Raw genomic sequence first — 14808 nt, forward strand, 5'->3', positions numbered from 1 at the left:
GATGGCATTTGCCAAAAGGGCTTCGTTTGGCACATGATATCTTGAAAGGACGTACACCGTCCTGTCAGCTATCAAAGGCTAGTTCAAATGACATAAAAATGAGAACTCTCCAATGGAGTCTTACAGTAGGTGGAGAGTCCGAAAGAAACTCCTTCAGTCATTTCACTGAGAGTCATTGATTGGGGACACCAAGAATATAGGAAGGAATGCAGAAAGAAAAGATGAAATTGTGTTCAGGATCGGGGGGAGGGATGAACAGGGCGTGCTTGCCTTGAATCCAGGCTTTGTTGGGGGATGGGGCATAAAGATCAAATGGGTCTGAAACCACAAAGTGGTGATGGTAACACAGTATCACCAGTTACACAACAGTGTTCCCAAATTGCAACAATGATGAAAAAGTTTACTAATCCCAACTTAACCAACAAAAATACAGGAAACCATACAAAAAATAAAACATCACCAGAAAGGTGGAAACAAACCAAATGCAAAGCAGTTCAGGGGAAAGGAACTCCATGTCCCCTGGGGGCAGACCGAGTTGACAGCGTCCACGGTGAGCCGACAGGGATGGAGGCGGCAGAGCCGACCGCTCCCCTGGACGTGGTGTTTCCGGCAAGGGCTCTGGGTCTCTGTCCAGAGCGGGGGCTCGTTCTTCCTGCAGGGGTGGGTGAGTCATCGTCGGCGTCTGGGTGTTGCGCGGGAGCCAGGGCAGGCTCTCCCTGCCGAGGCGGTGACTCCTCCTCTGCCTCGGGTTCTCCTGCCAAAGCCCGAGCAGGTACAGGTGCACGTGGAGGTGGAGGTTCTGGCTGAGGGGGTGGGACATCAGTGCCTGGGGCTGGGGGTCCTGCAGGCACGGAGATCCGATCTGCCCGGTGTGCTGGCCAGAACCCAGCTGGCCTGGTGTCTCTGCGAGGGCAAGTCTCGGTTCTCCATCTGCCCTCGGTGGATCCCTGGGTCCTGCACCTGGAGCCACCACCTCTGTAGGGACAGGTCTGGGAAGTGGAGCCTGGTTCCAGTTGGAGGCCAGTGCTAGAGCTGGGGGAGAAGCAAAGTTTGCCCACAGGCCAGCCTTGGCATGTGCGTATCCCGGGACAGAAAGCTTCCAAGAGATTCCCAAAGAATACCCAGGGTCGGATGTCTTTTGGGACTGAAGTGTGCAAGATGGGGGTGGGGGTGTGAGGCCAGCGCTTGCTGCAGGCCCAGCAGCATCTTTCGGGGACTCGTCCCTGTGTAGCTCAGCACCCCCTCCCCACACACTCCCGTGCACCAGCCCCAGCGTCCTCACCTCTGTGCTCTGGCGTGCTGGGCTCCAGGTCCTCCTGCTGCCTCAGAGGCTGGGGTTCTCGGGACTCTGGGTCGGAGCCGGGTGTGCTGAGCTCCGTGGCAGCCTCAGACTGGGCCGCCGGGTGTATCCTGTGTGGTGTCTCGGCAGCAGGCCTTCCCCGCCTCCGCTTCGCCCCCGGTGGGGCTGATGCCTCCGTGGGCACGCTCACCTGGAGCCTGCACTGGGCCTCAGGGGCGGGGGGGTGGTGCTCCGACCCCTCCCTCCGGGAGGTGGACGGGGTGTCCCCGTCCTCGGCCTCATCACGTGGGAAGCTCTGCAACGACAGTGACCGTCAGCCAGCCATGCTGGGACTTTTCCGAGCTGGGCCTGGCCAGTGGAGCCGCTGCTTCTGCCTGCTCGAACTTCTCTTCCCAGAAGGGTCAGAGACGTGTGTCTGCTCAGATCCCCACCCGGGACGAAAGAGACCCACCTGAGGGTGTGAGGCCAGCCTGGGCGGCCGGCGCTGCCCGCACTCTCCCCATCCCAGCCAGCCTGCTCTCCCCTGGGGTGTGGACACAACTTGCCCGCAGGCTTCTGACCCCACATCCGCCTGGGCTTCCTTGAGGGAGACACACCCCGAGAAACCCGCATCCACACACACAGGCAAAGGACCCGGTGTTTCCGGGTGGCATGGGAGAGGTGGGCTGGCCCGGCCTGGGGCTCCCCGTGTTACCTTTCTGTTTCTCCGGGCAAAGGGCCACAGGCCTCTCGGGGGTGCCCTGAGCCAACGTCGACAGGGTGCCCACGCACACTGCCTGTGAGCTCTCCTGAGGCCCCGGCCTCTGGGCAGGGGCAAACAGCAGAACATCCTGGCAGCAAGTGATCTGGCTGGGGGCTCCTCTCCGCTCTGGAGGCCTGGATACCCGGGTTGCGGGTTCTGTTGGGTTCTGTTGCCGGCAGGTGACATCATTTCCTGGGGTTCGTGCTGAGGTCCCTTCCCCAAAACTTCCCAAGGGAATCTCTGGGTTTCTGACTGCTCGACCACCCCCCTTAGGCCATGTGCAGGCACAGTGACAGCCACACAGCCCAGCCCACAGCCCTGGGGAGGCCTGGGTGCAGCCAGGGCCTGAGCTCCGAGGACCCCGCTGCTCTCAGACCAGGCTCCTTCTTCTCATAAGTGGTGTGGCCCTGGACAAGCGTATGCCCCTCAGGGTTTCCCCAGTCTCTCCATCTGCAGAGTGGGGGTCATTCTCCCATCTGCTTCCTAGTTCTGTCGGCCTACGAGCAGCTCCATGCCTTTCCACCTGGGGCCGATATCACGTGGAGCTTGTGCGCTGAGACTTCAGAAAGAAAGACTCCATCCAGGGCTGACACAGCACAGAATGGGGCAGAACGAGGCCTGGATGCGCCGTGGTACCCAGGAAAAGGCACTCCCCCTCCTGAGTGTTTTGAGACCCCGCATCCAAGTTGGAGGACCGAAAGGAAGACTCGAAGGTCTCCCTCTCTTATAGAAAAGAGTAGCCAACTTTCTGGTCCTCTGTTTCCATTGAGATTCTGTTCAAGTGTCCCAGCTCGGCTTCTGCGGGTGGCTGAGCTTCTAATGGCTCCCTGCGTTCTTGTCTTTTCCTCTCCAAACCTTCCGTCCTTTTCCCCCTTCTGGGGTGGATGGGCGCTGTCATTGCTTCTACCTTCGAGACAGATTGATGAAAAGTCTGGACCATCGACTCCTTTCCTCTCTTTGGTTCCGTGTCTCTCTCTGGCTGTGTCCCTCTCTTTTCCCTTCTCGATTCAGTCTGTGTCTTCCTCTTTCTCTCTCGTGTGTGGATGGATGGATGCTAGGAATGCACATGTATATGATTAGATGAGGGTTATGTTTTAGGGATCGGTTAGAGGGAGAGAAAGGCTTTAGGTCGGAGTTGGTCATGGGGGAAGGGTCAAGGGTGGTGGTGGTGTTTCTTGGAATCTGAGTGCTGTGCATTCTTCGTCTCTTTCCATATGAACCCCTTCTCAGATACACCACTTGCAAGGAGTCTCTCATGTTCCGTTTCCTATCTTTTGCATTTCTGAATGCTTAGCTTCTCTGTTGTGAAGAGGTTCCATTGGATGGAAACCCATTGGCGTACTTCGTTTTCCTCTTTCCCTTACTTGAAGAGACCCATTTCTACCTCCGCCCAGCAAATGGCAAGGAGACTCTGATGTTAAGGAGCCTTTGACCTACGCTTCTTTCTAGCTATCTCATGACATCAGTCTTTAGGGTGAGGTTTTTCCCCGATATTGAGGTGGTGTGAGATCAAAACCAATAGCGTTCTTCAGATGTAGCTGTCTGGTTTTCCCATGGACATTTATTGAAGAGGCTTTCTTGTTCCCATTTGGATATTCTCCCCTTTTGTGTCAGAGATGAGTTGACCATGGATGCCGTGGTTTGTTTCTGGACCCTCAACTTTATTCCATCGATCTGGATCTGTGTGTGTTGTTGTATTCCCAATAGCATACTGTCCTGCTGCTGCCGCTGCGCCTAAGTCACTTCAGTCGTGTCTGACTCTGCGCGACCCCATGGCCTGCAGCCTACCAGGCTCCTCCGTCCAGGGCGTTTTCCAGGCAAGAGTACTGGAGTGGTTCGCCATCGCCTTCTCCGATACTCTCCTGAGGATCCTAGTTTGGTCGTCTAATTTCCTTTCACACAACCTTGGATGTCCGTATCGGGGCTTGTATTGACAATTTGTCGGATTGTATTGACAATTTAGGCTCTTTTCTGTTTCCGTACCCCTTTTGCAATTCTTTGTTCGGTGCGAAAATGCATTGGCATTTTGGGAGGAATAGCATCGAAGCTGTGGATTGCCTTGTGGGGCTGTGACATCATTTTCCCAATAGGAATTCTTTCAAGCCCTGAGCACAGCTTCTCTTTCCAGTGGTTGGTGTGGGCTTGATCTTCCTTCTTCCATCTCTCACCGTTTTGTGAGAACAGGTCCTTCCTTCCCTTCTGGGTTAGATGGACTCGTGGGTATCACTTCAGTGAATGGCATTGTCAGTGGGGGTGATAATTCCCTTCTCATTGGAAGACTTTGCTGTGAGTATTAGAAATGCAAGTGATTTCTCTTCCCCTTCCTCCCTGTCCATCTCTCAGAGCCACCGGGAAACAGAGGCCTCATCCAGGGTCACACAGGCCTGAGGGAGTGCAACTAGACTGTTGTTTCTTCAGGCCCTCAGTGCTGGACATCATCCGGGATACTCTGTGTGTGTCTTCCTCAGTCTGCTGTCCCTTCAGACCTTTCCCTAGTTTTCACAGGCTTGTCGTGTTGGTGTTCTTTGTCTGTTTGGAGACACATCCTTGAGAAGCTTTGTGTTTCCACTCATTCGTCTCGCGATGTATGACCTGTCTTTTGCTTTTGTAATGAGGTCTTTCCCACAGTAGATATCTTTGATTTTGCAAAGTCCACTGTATTCTCTGGGTTGTTTTGTGGGCTGCCTTTTTGTTTTGTGTGTGAAGACTCAAAGCACGTGTCCGGTTTCTGCTCATTGTTCTTCTAGATTTGTGACAAGTTTTCATGGAAACTTTGTCTAGGGATAACTGGAAGTGAACTCGGTGTAAGGTGTCAAGTCTCCATCTCCATTCATGTCATGCCCTGCAGTTTCCAATTCCCTGTTCCTGAGTGGTTTTGGAGACCTTGTGGGAAGTTTGGTTGCATCGGAGTTTGCGTTTCCACCTTGAGTAGATTCCCACTGTTCTGCCCTCAGGGACACTGTCAAGGGGGAGTGAGGAGCAGCCTGCACTTCCAGCAGTGACCACACGGTGGGGCGAGTGCTGCTCTCCCCTCTGGGAGCCCCAGGCCACAGGCATCCCAGTGAGGAGCCAGCTCTGTGCTCAGCTGAAAGGAGTTAGTCTCTCAGGAGCCTCTGAGCCCTTGCCTTTGGATCACCCAGGGTGGGCATTTGCTGTGACAGAAAAAATTGCCCTCAATTCCATGGACGGAAGAGCCTGGCTGTGTAGAGTTCGTGAGTTGCCGTGAATCAGACACAACTGAGGACACAAAAATTCAATAGACTAAAACACTTTTTGGGGGTGGGGGGAGTGAAAGGGGGTGATGTGGGGTTTTTTGTCTTATATAATAGCCGAGGGAAATCTAGTTTAAACCTAAATTCACATAGATGGGAAAGGTATAGCTCTCCGTCACCCTATTAAAAAAAAAAAAAAAAAGTCTTAACTTTTCTGAAAGCTTATTTAGTAGCTTCCTTGAGCAGTTCATTGTGAAGGATTTTTTTTTTTTCTGTGACATTGGCCTCATTAAAATGTACGGTTTGCCTTTACTGGATAATTTTGTTCATTGGTTTGTTAGGGAATCTTGGTAATATTTGAGTTTCCTGGGGAGTATGGTCACATGACCTGGCCCTGGCCAATCGGTGCGTTCCACCTCCCTGGCCACTGTGATTGGCTCCGGACTGGGGCAGTGCCCAATCGGGGCCCAGGGCCGGGCCTCACGTTGGAAGCCAGGGGAAGACGAGCTCTCGTCCTGCTGGGGTAGGGGCAGGGGTGGGGACGGGGGAGGTCAGGCTCCAGCAGTGGGAGGGGCTTGAGGTCCGCCTGCGGCAGTTGGTGACCTTCCTGCTCCCCTCAGGGCAGAGCCGCCGGCCTGAGAATGAGGGCGCTGCTGAGCCCAGGGGCTGAGATGGCCCGCTGCTGCTGTGGTCCCAGAGCTCCACCCGAGACCTGAGGGAGGCCGTCTGCCCGTGAGTCCTCTCCCGCTTGTCTGTCAGCTTGTTTGAACCATGCTGGGTTTTCTGCCCAGCTGGCTAAGGGGAGTCCCTGGAAATGCAAGGGTGTGGGTTTTGGCAGACTTCAGGGAAGACATGCCAGATGAGCCTGGGAGACTCCAGCTTAATCTGGATTCAGGAGATATCTCTTCGGGCCAGCTAGTAATTGTAGGATAAGCCTAATGAGTCTTCACAGGATGAAGAGAGTAACGTGCCAAGGTAGCAATCGATGTCCTCATTCGAGAGGATGAAGCTGGTGCTCAGAGAAGGGGGGAACTTGGCCAGAGCAAGGAGGTGTGCACCCAGACAGAACCCCCAGATCCGGCCATTGGAGCTCAGGGAGGCCACTGGTGTGGCTTGTCCCTGTGGCAGGGGCCGAGGCACGCAGCCCACCCTGATTCCTGCGGGGGCCTGACTTGGGAAGTGCCATCTGGTAGCTTTGAGACTCACCAAACCAAATTGCACTGGAGAGAGGAAGGACACCTTCCTTCATCCACCCCCCACCCCCGCCGGATTCCCACATACCCTGACCCCTTTCTCTTGATTTCGGAGCCATTTCCAGAGTCCCGCTCATATGACCTCATTCGAAGTGCACTGTGGACGAGCTGCCATCTGCAGCTGCTACCACAGCAGCCAAGGGCTTTAGCTCCCGAGTACCTCCCTTCCTTTGGAACTTGGGGGCCCTCTACTCCCCACTTGCACACCACAGACCTTTGCTGAGGATTGTGGGGACCCTCACTCAGTTTGCAGCACGTTGTAGCCATCCCTGTCCTCTCAATACCTCCCTTGCCACTCAGCTTGTGAGCCCCTTTGGAGCAGCGTGGCCCACCTGGCTGCAACGGAAGAGACACAGCTGACAGTGAAACAACAGCTTAGATCTGACAGCCGGAAAGCTCTGTCAAAAGGGACCTCCCTCTTCACACCGTAGAGGCTGTAGGAGCCGCCAGGCTTTCGGAACCAGTGCTGGGGCCAAAATGACTCCACAGCCGTTTTCCTTCCTGGGGAGGGTTCTGGCTCGAGTGGGAATGGCTCAAGTCTCCTAAGGTTCTGAAAGCCCACTGTGTGCAGATTCACGGTACACAGAGAGGAGAAGGTGGAGTCCTGCCCTGGAGGTGGTCACAGCTCACGGATGAGCCAGGCAGGCAGGCAGGCAGGCAGGGCATGAGAACACCTGAGCTGCCTTCATGAGTGAATGCTGTGGGGGCAGAGGAAGAGAAGCCGGTCTGCTCCCTCATGTGGTGCCCAGGGCAGGTTGTCCCCAGAGGAAACCCTTACGACGGTGAGGACTCTCACTGCTGTTTCCCAAGGGGTTCCGTCGGTGCGTGTCTTCCCCGGAGCGGTCAGGCCGTCTCTAAAGTACACTGGCCATGGGCATTGCCTCTCCTTGGAACTTCCCACGTGTTTCTCTTTTTTATGGAACAGTGATTTTTCTAGAGGGGTTCTGGGCCACAAGGTTGTTGGGTCATTTTCTAGCCTTCTGTCGTGAAGAACGCTTTCCTGGGCGTTGGGGTGGTTTGTTGTTCCAGCTCCCTTTCTTGGCTTCTTTTGGGAGCTGGTGCAACAAGAGGAGCTCAGCCTCTGCCTTCTGGCTGAGATGTCACCCTTCAAACAGCAATGCCTGCCTGGAGATAATGATGGCATTTGCCAAAAGGGCTTCGTTTGGCACATGATATCTTGAAAGGACGTACACCGTCCTGTCAGCTATCAAAGGCTAGTTCAAATGACATAAAAATGAGAACTCTCCAATGGAGTCTTACAGTAGGTGGAGAGTCCGAAAGAAACTCCTTCAGTCATTTCACTGAGAGTCATTGATTGGGGACACCAAGAATATAGGAAGGAATGCAGAAAGAAAAGATGAAATTGTGTTCAGGATCGGGGGGAGGGATGAACAGGGCGTGCTTGCCTTGAATCCAGGCTTTGTTGGGGGGTGGGGCATAAAGATCAAACGGGTCTGAAACCACAAAGTGGTGATGGTAACACAGTATCAGCAGAGTTACACAACAGTGTTCCCAAATTGCAACAATGATGAAAAAGTTTACTAACTTAACCAACAAGTTCCCAACTTAACCAACAAAAATACAGGAAACCATACAAAAAATAAAACATCACCAGAAAGGTGGAAACAAACCAAATGCAAAGCAGTTCAGGGGAAAGGAACTCCATGTCCCCTGGGGGCAGACCGAGTTGACAGCGTCCACGGTGAGCCGACAGGGATGGAGGCGGCAGAGCCGACCGCTCCCCTGGACGTGGTGTTTCCGGCAAGGGCTCTGGGTCTCTGTCCAGAGCGGGGGCTCGTTCTTCCTGCAGGGGTGGGTGAGTCATCGTCGGCATCTGGGTGTTGCGCGGGAGCCAGGGCAGGCTCTCCCTGCCGAGGCGGTGACTCCTCCTCTGCCTCGGGTTCTCCTGCCAAAGCCCGAGCAGGTACAGGTGCACGTGGAGGTGGAGGTTCTGGCTGAGGGGGTGGGACATCAGTGCCTGGGGCTGGGGGTCCTGCAGGCACGGAGATCCGATCTGCCCGGTGTGCTGGCCAGAACCCAGCTGGCCTGGTGTCTCTGCAAGGGCAAGTCTCGGTTCTCCATCTGCCCTCGGTGGATCCCTGGGTCCTGCACCTGGAGCCACCACCTCTGTAGGGACAGGTCTGGGAAGTGGAGCCTGGTTCCAGTTGGAGGCCAGTGCTAGAGCTGGGGGAGAAGCAAAGTTTGCCCACAGGCCAGCCTTGGCATGTGCGTATCCCGGGACAGAAAGCTTCCAAGAGATTCCCAAAGAATACCCAGGGTCGGATGTCTTTTGGGACTGAAGTGTGCAAGATGGGGGTGGGGGTGTGAGGCCAGCGCTTGCTGCAGGCCCAGCAGCATCTTTCGGGGACTCGTCCCTGTGTAGCTCAGCACCCCCTCCCCACACACTCCCGTGCACCAGCCCCAGCGTCCTCACCTCTGTGCTCTGGCATGCTGGGCTCCAGGTCCTCCTGCTGCCTCAGAGGCTGGGGTTCTCGGGACTCTGGGTCGGAGCCGGGTGTGCTGAGCTCCGTGGCAGCCTCAGACTGGGCCGCCGGGTGTATCCTGTGTGGTGTCTCGGCAGCAGGCCTTCCCCGCCTCCGCTTCGCCCCCGGTGGGGCTGATGCCTCCGTGGGCACGCTCACCTGGAGCCTGCACTGGGCCTCAGGGGCGGGGGGGTGGTGCTCCGACCCCTCCCTCCGGGAGGTGGACGGGGTGTCCCCGTCCTCGGCCTCATCACGTGGGAAGCTCTGCAACGACAGTGACCGTCAGCCAGCCATGCTGGGACTTTTCCGAGATGGGCCTGGCCAGTGGAGCCGCTGCTTCTGCCTGCTCGAACTTCTCTTCCCAGAAGGGTCAGAGACGTGTGTCTGCTCAGATCCCCACCCGGGACGAAAGAGACCCACCTGAGGGTGTGAGGCCAGCCTGGGCGGCCGGCGCTGCCCGCACTCTCCCCATCCCAGCCAGCCTGCTCTCCCCTGGGGTGTGGACACAACTTGCCCGCAGGCTTCTGACCCCACATCCGCCTGGGCTTCCTTGAGGGAGACACACCCCGAGAAACCCGCATCCACACACACAGGCAAAGGACCCGGTGTTTCCGGGTGGCATGGGAGAGGTGGGCTGGCCCGGCCTGGGGCTCCCCGTGTTACCTTTCTGTTTCTCCGGGCAAAGGGCCAGAGGCCTCTCGGGGGTGCCCTGAGCCAACGTTGACAGGGTGCCCACGCACACTGCCTGTGAGCTCTCCTGAGGCCCCGGCCTCTGGGCAGGGGCAAACAGCAGAACATCCTGGCAGCAAGTGATCTGGCTGGGGGCTCCTCTCCGCTCTGGAGGCCTGGATACCCGGGTTGCGGGTTCTGTTGGGTTCTGTTGCCGGCAGGTGACATCATTTCCTGGGGTTCGTGCTGAAGTCCCTTCCCCAAAACTTCCCAAGGGAATCTCTGGGTTTCTGACTGCTCGACCACCCCCCTTAGGCCATGTGCAGGCACAGTGACAGCCACACAGCCCAGCCCACAGCCCTGGGGAGGCCTGGGTGCAGCCAGGGCCTGAGCTCCGAGGACCCCGCTGCTCTCAGACCAGGCTCCTTCTTCTCATAAGTGGTGTGGCCCTGGACAAGCGTATGCCCCTCAGGGTTTCCCCAGTCTCTCCATCTGCAGAGTGGGGGTCATTCTCCCATCTGCTTCCTAGGTCTGTCGGCCTACGAGCAGCTCCATGCCTTTCCACCTGGGGCCGATATCACGTGGAGCTTGTGCGCTGAGAATTCAGAAAGAAAGACTCCATCCAGGGCTGACACAGCACAGAATGGGGCAGAACGAGGCCTGGATGCGCCGTGGTACCCAGGAAAAGGCACTCCCCCTCCTGACTGTTTTGAGACCCCGCATCCAAGTTGGAGGCGCGAAAGGAAGACTCGAAGGTCTCCCTCTCTTATAGAAAAGAGTAGCCAACTTTCTGGTCCTCTGTTTCCATTGAGATTCTGTTCAAGTGTCCCAGCTCGGCTTCTGCGGGTGGCTGAGCTTCTAATGGCTCCCTGCGTTCTTGTCTTTTCCTCTCCAAACCTTCCGTCCTTTTCTCCCTTCTGGGGTGGATGGGCACTGTCATTGCTTCTACCTTCGAGACAGATTGATGAAAAGTCTGGACCGTCGACTCCTTTCCTCTCTTTGGTTCCGTGTCTCTCTCTGTCTGTGTCCCTCTCTTTTCCCTTCTCGATTCAGTCTGTGTCTTCCTCTTTCTCTCTCGTGTGTGGATGGATGGATGCTAGGAATTCACATGTATATGATTAGATGAGGGTTATGTTTTAGGGATCGGTTAGAGGGAGAGAAAGGCTTTAGGTCGGAGTTGGTCATGGGGGAAGGGTCAAGGGTGGTGGTGGTGTTTCTTGGAATCTGAGTGCTGTGCATTCTTCGTCTCTTTCCATATGAACCCCTTCTCAGATACACCACTTGCAAGGAGTCTCTCATGTTCCGTTTCCCATCTTTTGCATTTCTGAATGCTTAGCTTCTCTGTTGTGAAGAGGTTCCATTGGATGGAAACCCATTGGCGTACTTCGTTTTCCTCTTTCCCTTACTTGAAGAGACCCATTTCTACCTCCGCCCAGCAAATGGCAAGGAGACTCTGATGTTAAGGAGCCTTTGACCTACGCTTCTTTCTAGCTGTCTCATGACATCAGTCTTTAGGGTGAGGTTTTTCCCCGATATTGAGGTGGTGTGAGATCAAAACCAATAGCGTTCTTCAGATGTAGCTGTCTGGTTTTCCCATGGACATTTATTGAAGAGGCTTTCTTGTTCCCATTTGGATATTCTCCCCTTTTGTGTCAGAGATGAGTTGACCATGGATGCCGGGGTTTGTTTCTGGACCCTCAACTTTATTCCATCGATCTGGATCTGTGTGTGTTGTTGTATTCCCAATAGCATACTGTCCTGCTGCTGCCGCTGCGCCTAAGTCACTTCAGTCGTGTCTGACTCTGCGCGACCCCATGGCCTGCAGCCTACCAGGCTCCTCCGTCCAGGGCGTTTTCCAGGCAAGAGTACTGGAGTGGGTCGCCATCGCCTTCTCCGATACTCTCCTGAGGATCCTAGTTTGGTCGTCTAATTTCCTTTCACACAACCTTGGATGTCCGTATCGGGGCTTTTTCGTCGGATTGTATTGACAATTTAGGCTCTTTTCGGTTTCCGTACCCCTTTTGCAATTCTTTGTTCGGTGCGAAAATGCATTGGCATTTTGGGAGGAATAGCATCGAAGCTGTGGATTGCCTTGTGGGGCTGTGACATCATTTTCCCAATAGGAATTCTTTCAAGCCCTGAGCACAGCTTCTCTTTCCAGTGGTTGGTGTGGGCTTGATCTTCCTTCTTCCATCTCTCACCGTTTTGTGAGAACAGGTCCTTCCTTCCCTTCTGGGTTAGATGGACTCGTGGGTATCACTTCAGTGAATGGCATTGTCAGTGGGGGTGATAATTCCCTTCTCATTGGAAGACTTTGCTGTGAGTATTAGAAATGCAAGTGATTTCTCTTCCCCTTCCTCCCTGTCCATCTCTCAGAGCCACCGGGAAACAGAGGCCTCATCCAGGGTCACACAGGCCTGAGGGAGTGCAACTAGACTGTTGTTTCTTCAGGCCCTCAGTGCTGGACATCATCCGGGATACTCTGTGTGTGTCTTCCTCAGTCTGCTGTCCCTTCAGACCTTTCCCTAGTTTTCACAGGCTTGTCGTGTTGGTGTTCTTTGTCTGTTTGGAGACACATCCTTGAGAAGCTTTGTGTTTCCACTCATTCGTCTCGCGATGTATGACCTGTCTTTTGCTTTTGTAATGAGGTCTTTCCCACAGTAGATATCTTTGATTTTGCAAAGTCCACTGTATTCTCTGGGTTGTTTTGTGGGCTGCCTTTTTGTTTTGTGTGTGAAGACTCAAAGCACGTGTCCGGTTTCTGCTCATTGTTCTTCTAGATTTGTGACAAGTTTTCATGGAAACTTTGTCTAGGGATAACTGGAAGTGAACTCGGTGTAAGGTGTCAAGTCTCCATCTCCATTCATGTCATGCCCTGCAGTTTCCAATTCCCTGTTCCTGAGTGGTTTTGGAGACCTTGTGGGAAGTTTGGTTGCATCGGAGTTTGCGTTTCCACCTTGAGTAGATTCCCACTGTTCTGCCCTCAGGGACACTGTCAAGGGGGAGTGAGGAGCAGCCTGCACTTCCAGCAGTGACCACACGGTGGGGCGAGTGCTGCTATCCCCTCTGGGAGCCCCAGGCCACAGGCATCCCAGTGAGGAGCCAGCTCTGTGCTCAGCTGAAAGGAGTTAGTCTCTCAGGAGCCTCTGAGCCCTTGCCTTTGGATCACCCAGGGTGGGCATTTGCTGTGACAGAAAAAATTGCCCTGAATTCCATGGACGGAAGAGCCTGGCTGTGTAGAGTTCGTGAGTTGCCGTGAATCAGACACAACTGAGGACACAAAAATTCAATAGACTAAAACACATTTTGGGGGTGGGGGGAGTGAAAGGGGGTGATGTGGGGTTTTTTGTCTTATATAATAGCCGAGGGAAATCTAGTTTAAACCTAAATTCACATAGATGGGAAAGGTATAGCTCTCCGTCACCCTATTAAAAAAAAAAAAAAAGTCTTAACTTTTCTGAAAGCTTATTTAGTAGCTTCCTTGAGCAGTTCATTGTGAAGGATTTTTTTTTTTTTTTCTGTGACATTGGCCTCATTAAAAAGTACGGTTTGCTTTTACTGGATAATTTTGTTCATTGGTTTGTTAGGGAATCTTGGTAATATTTGAGTTTTCTGGGGAGTATGGTCACATGACCTGGCCCTGGCCAATCGGTGCGTTCCACCTCCCTGGCCACTGTGATTGGCTCCGGACTGGGGCAGTGCCCAATCGGGGCCCAGGGCCGGGCCTCACGTTGGAAGCCAGGGGAAGACGAGCTCTCGTCCTGCTGGGGTAGGGGCAGGGGTGGGGACGGGGGAGGTCAGGCTCCAGCAGTGGGAGGGGCTTGAGGTCCGCCTGCGGCAGTTGGTGACCTTCCTGCTCCCCTCAGGGCAGAGCCGCCGGCCTGAGAATGAGGGCGCTGCTGAGCCCAGGGGCTGAGATGGCCCGCTGCTGCTGTGGTCCCAGAGCTCCACCCGAGACCTGAGGGAGGCCGTCTGCCCGTGAGTCCTCTCCCGCTTGTCTGTCAGCTTGTTTGAACCATGCTGGGTTTTCTGCCCAGCTGGCTAAGGGGAGTCCCTGGAAATGCAAGGGTGTGGGTTTTGGCAGACTTCAGGGAAGACATGCCAGATGAGCCTGGGAGACTCCAGCTTAATCTGGATTCAGGAGATATCTCTTCGGGCCAGCTAGTAATTGTAGGATAAGCCTAATGAGTCTTCACAGGATGAAGAGAGTAACGTGCCAAGGTAGCAATCGATGTCCTCATTCGAGAGGATGAAGCTGGTGCTCAGAGAAGGGGGGAACTTGGCCACAGCAAGGAGGTGTGCACCCAGACAGAACCCCCAGATCCGGCCATTGGAGCTCAGGGAGGCCACTGGTGTGGCTTGTCCCTGTGGCAGGGGCCGAGGCACGCAGCCCACCCTGATTCCTGTGGGGGCCTGACTTGGGAAGTGCCATCTGGTAGCTTTGAGACTCACCAAACCAAATTGCACTGGCGAGAGGAAGGACACCTTCCTTCATCCACCCCCCACCCCCGCCGGATTCCCACATACCCTGACCCCTTTCTCTTGATTTCGGAGCCATTTCCAGAGTCCCGCTCATATGACCTCATTCGAAGTGCACTGTGGACGAGCTGCCATCTGCAGCTGCTACCACAGCAGCCAAGGGCTTTAGCTCCCGAGTACCTCCCTTCCTTTGGAACTTGGGGGCCCTCTACTCCCCACTTGCACACCACAGACCTTTGCTGAGGATTGTGGGGACCCTCACTCAGTTTGCAGCACGTTGTAGCCATCCCTGTCCTCTCAATACCTCCCTTGCCACTCAGCTTGTGAGCCCCTTTGGAGCAGCGTGGCCCACCTGGCTGCAACGGAAGAGACACAGCTGACAGTGAAACAACAGCTTAGATCTGACAGCCGGAAAGCTCTGTCAAAAGGGACCTCCCTCTTCACACCGTAGAGGCTGTAGGAGCCGCCAGGCTTTCGGAACCAGTGCTGGGGCCAAAATGACTCCACAGCCGTTTTCCTTCCTGGGGAGGGTTCTGGCTCGAGTGGGAATGGCTCAAGTCTCCTAAGGTTCTGAAAGCCCACTGTGTGCAGATTCACGGTACACAGAGAGGAGAAGGTGGAGTCCTGCCCTGGAGGTGGTCACAGCTCACGGATGAGCCAGGCAGGCAGG

At 54.9% G+C, this 14808-nt stretch overlaps 1 protein-coding gene across 1 annotated transcript; it reads right to left on the reverse strand.

Moving 5' to 3' along the window:
- Positions 1-369: 369 nt before the first annotated feature.
- Positions 370-2164, reverse strand: LOC145529984 (uncharacterized). The gene is made up of 3 exons (XM_081550761.1): positions 1995-2164; positions 1283-1595; positions 370-1032 (listed from the first exon to the last, which is right to left on the reverse strand). The coding sequence occupies exons 1-3, from the start codon at positions 2127-2129 to the stop codon at positions 404-406; spliced, it is 1077 nt and encodes a 358-aa protein (XP_081406887.1). The 5' UTR covers positions 2130-2164; the 3' UTR covers positions 370-403.
- Positions 2165-14808: the final 12644 nt, after the last annotated feature.

This window comes from Giraffa tippelskirchi, chromosome 12 (assembly GCF_054371585.1).
Source record: "Giraffa tippelskirchi isolate mGirTip1 chromosome 12, T2T-mGirTip1v1.2.pri, whole genome shotgun sequence".
In the NCBI taxonomy this organism is placed as follows: domain Eukaryota; kingdom Metazoa; phylum Chordata; class Mammalia; order Artiodactyla; family Giraffidae; genus Giraffa; species Giraffa tippelskirchi.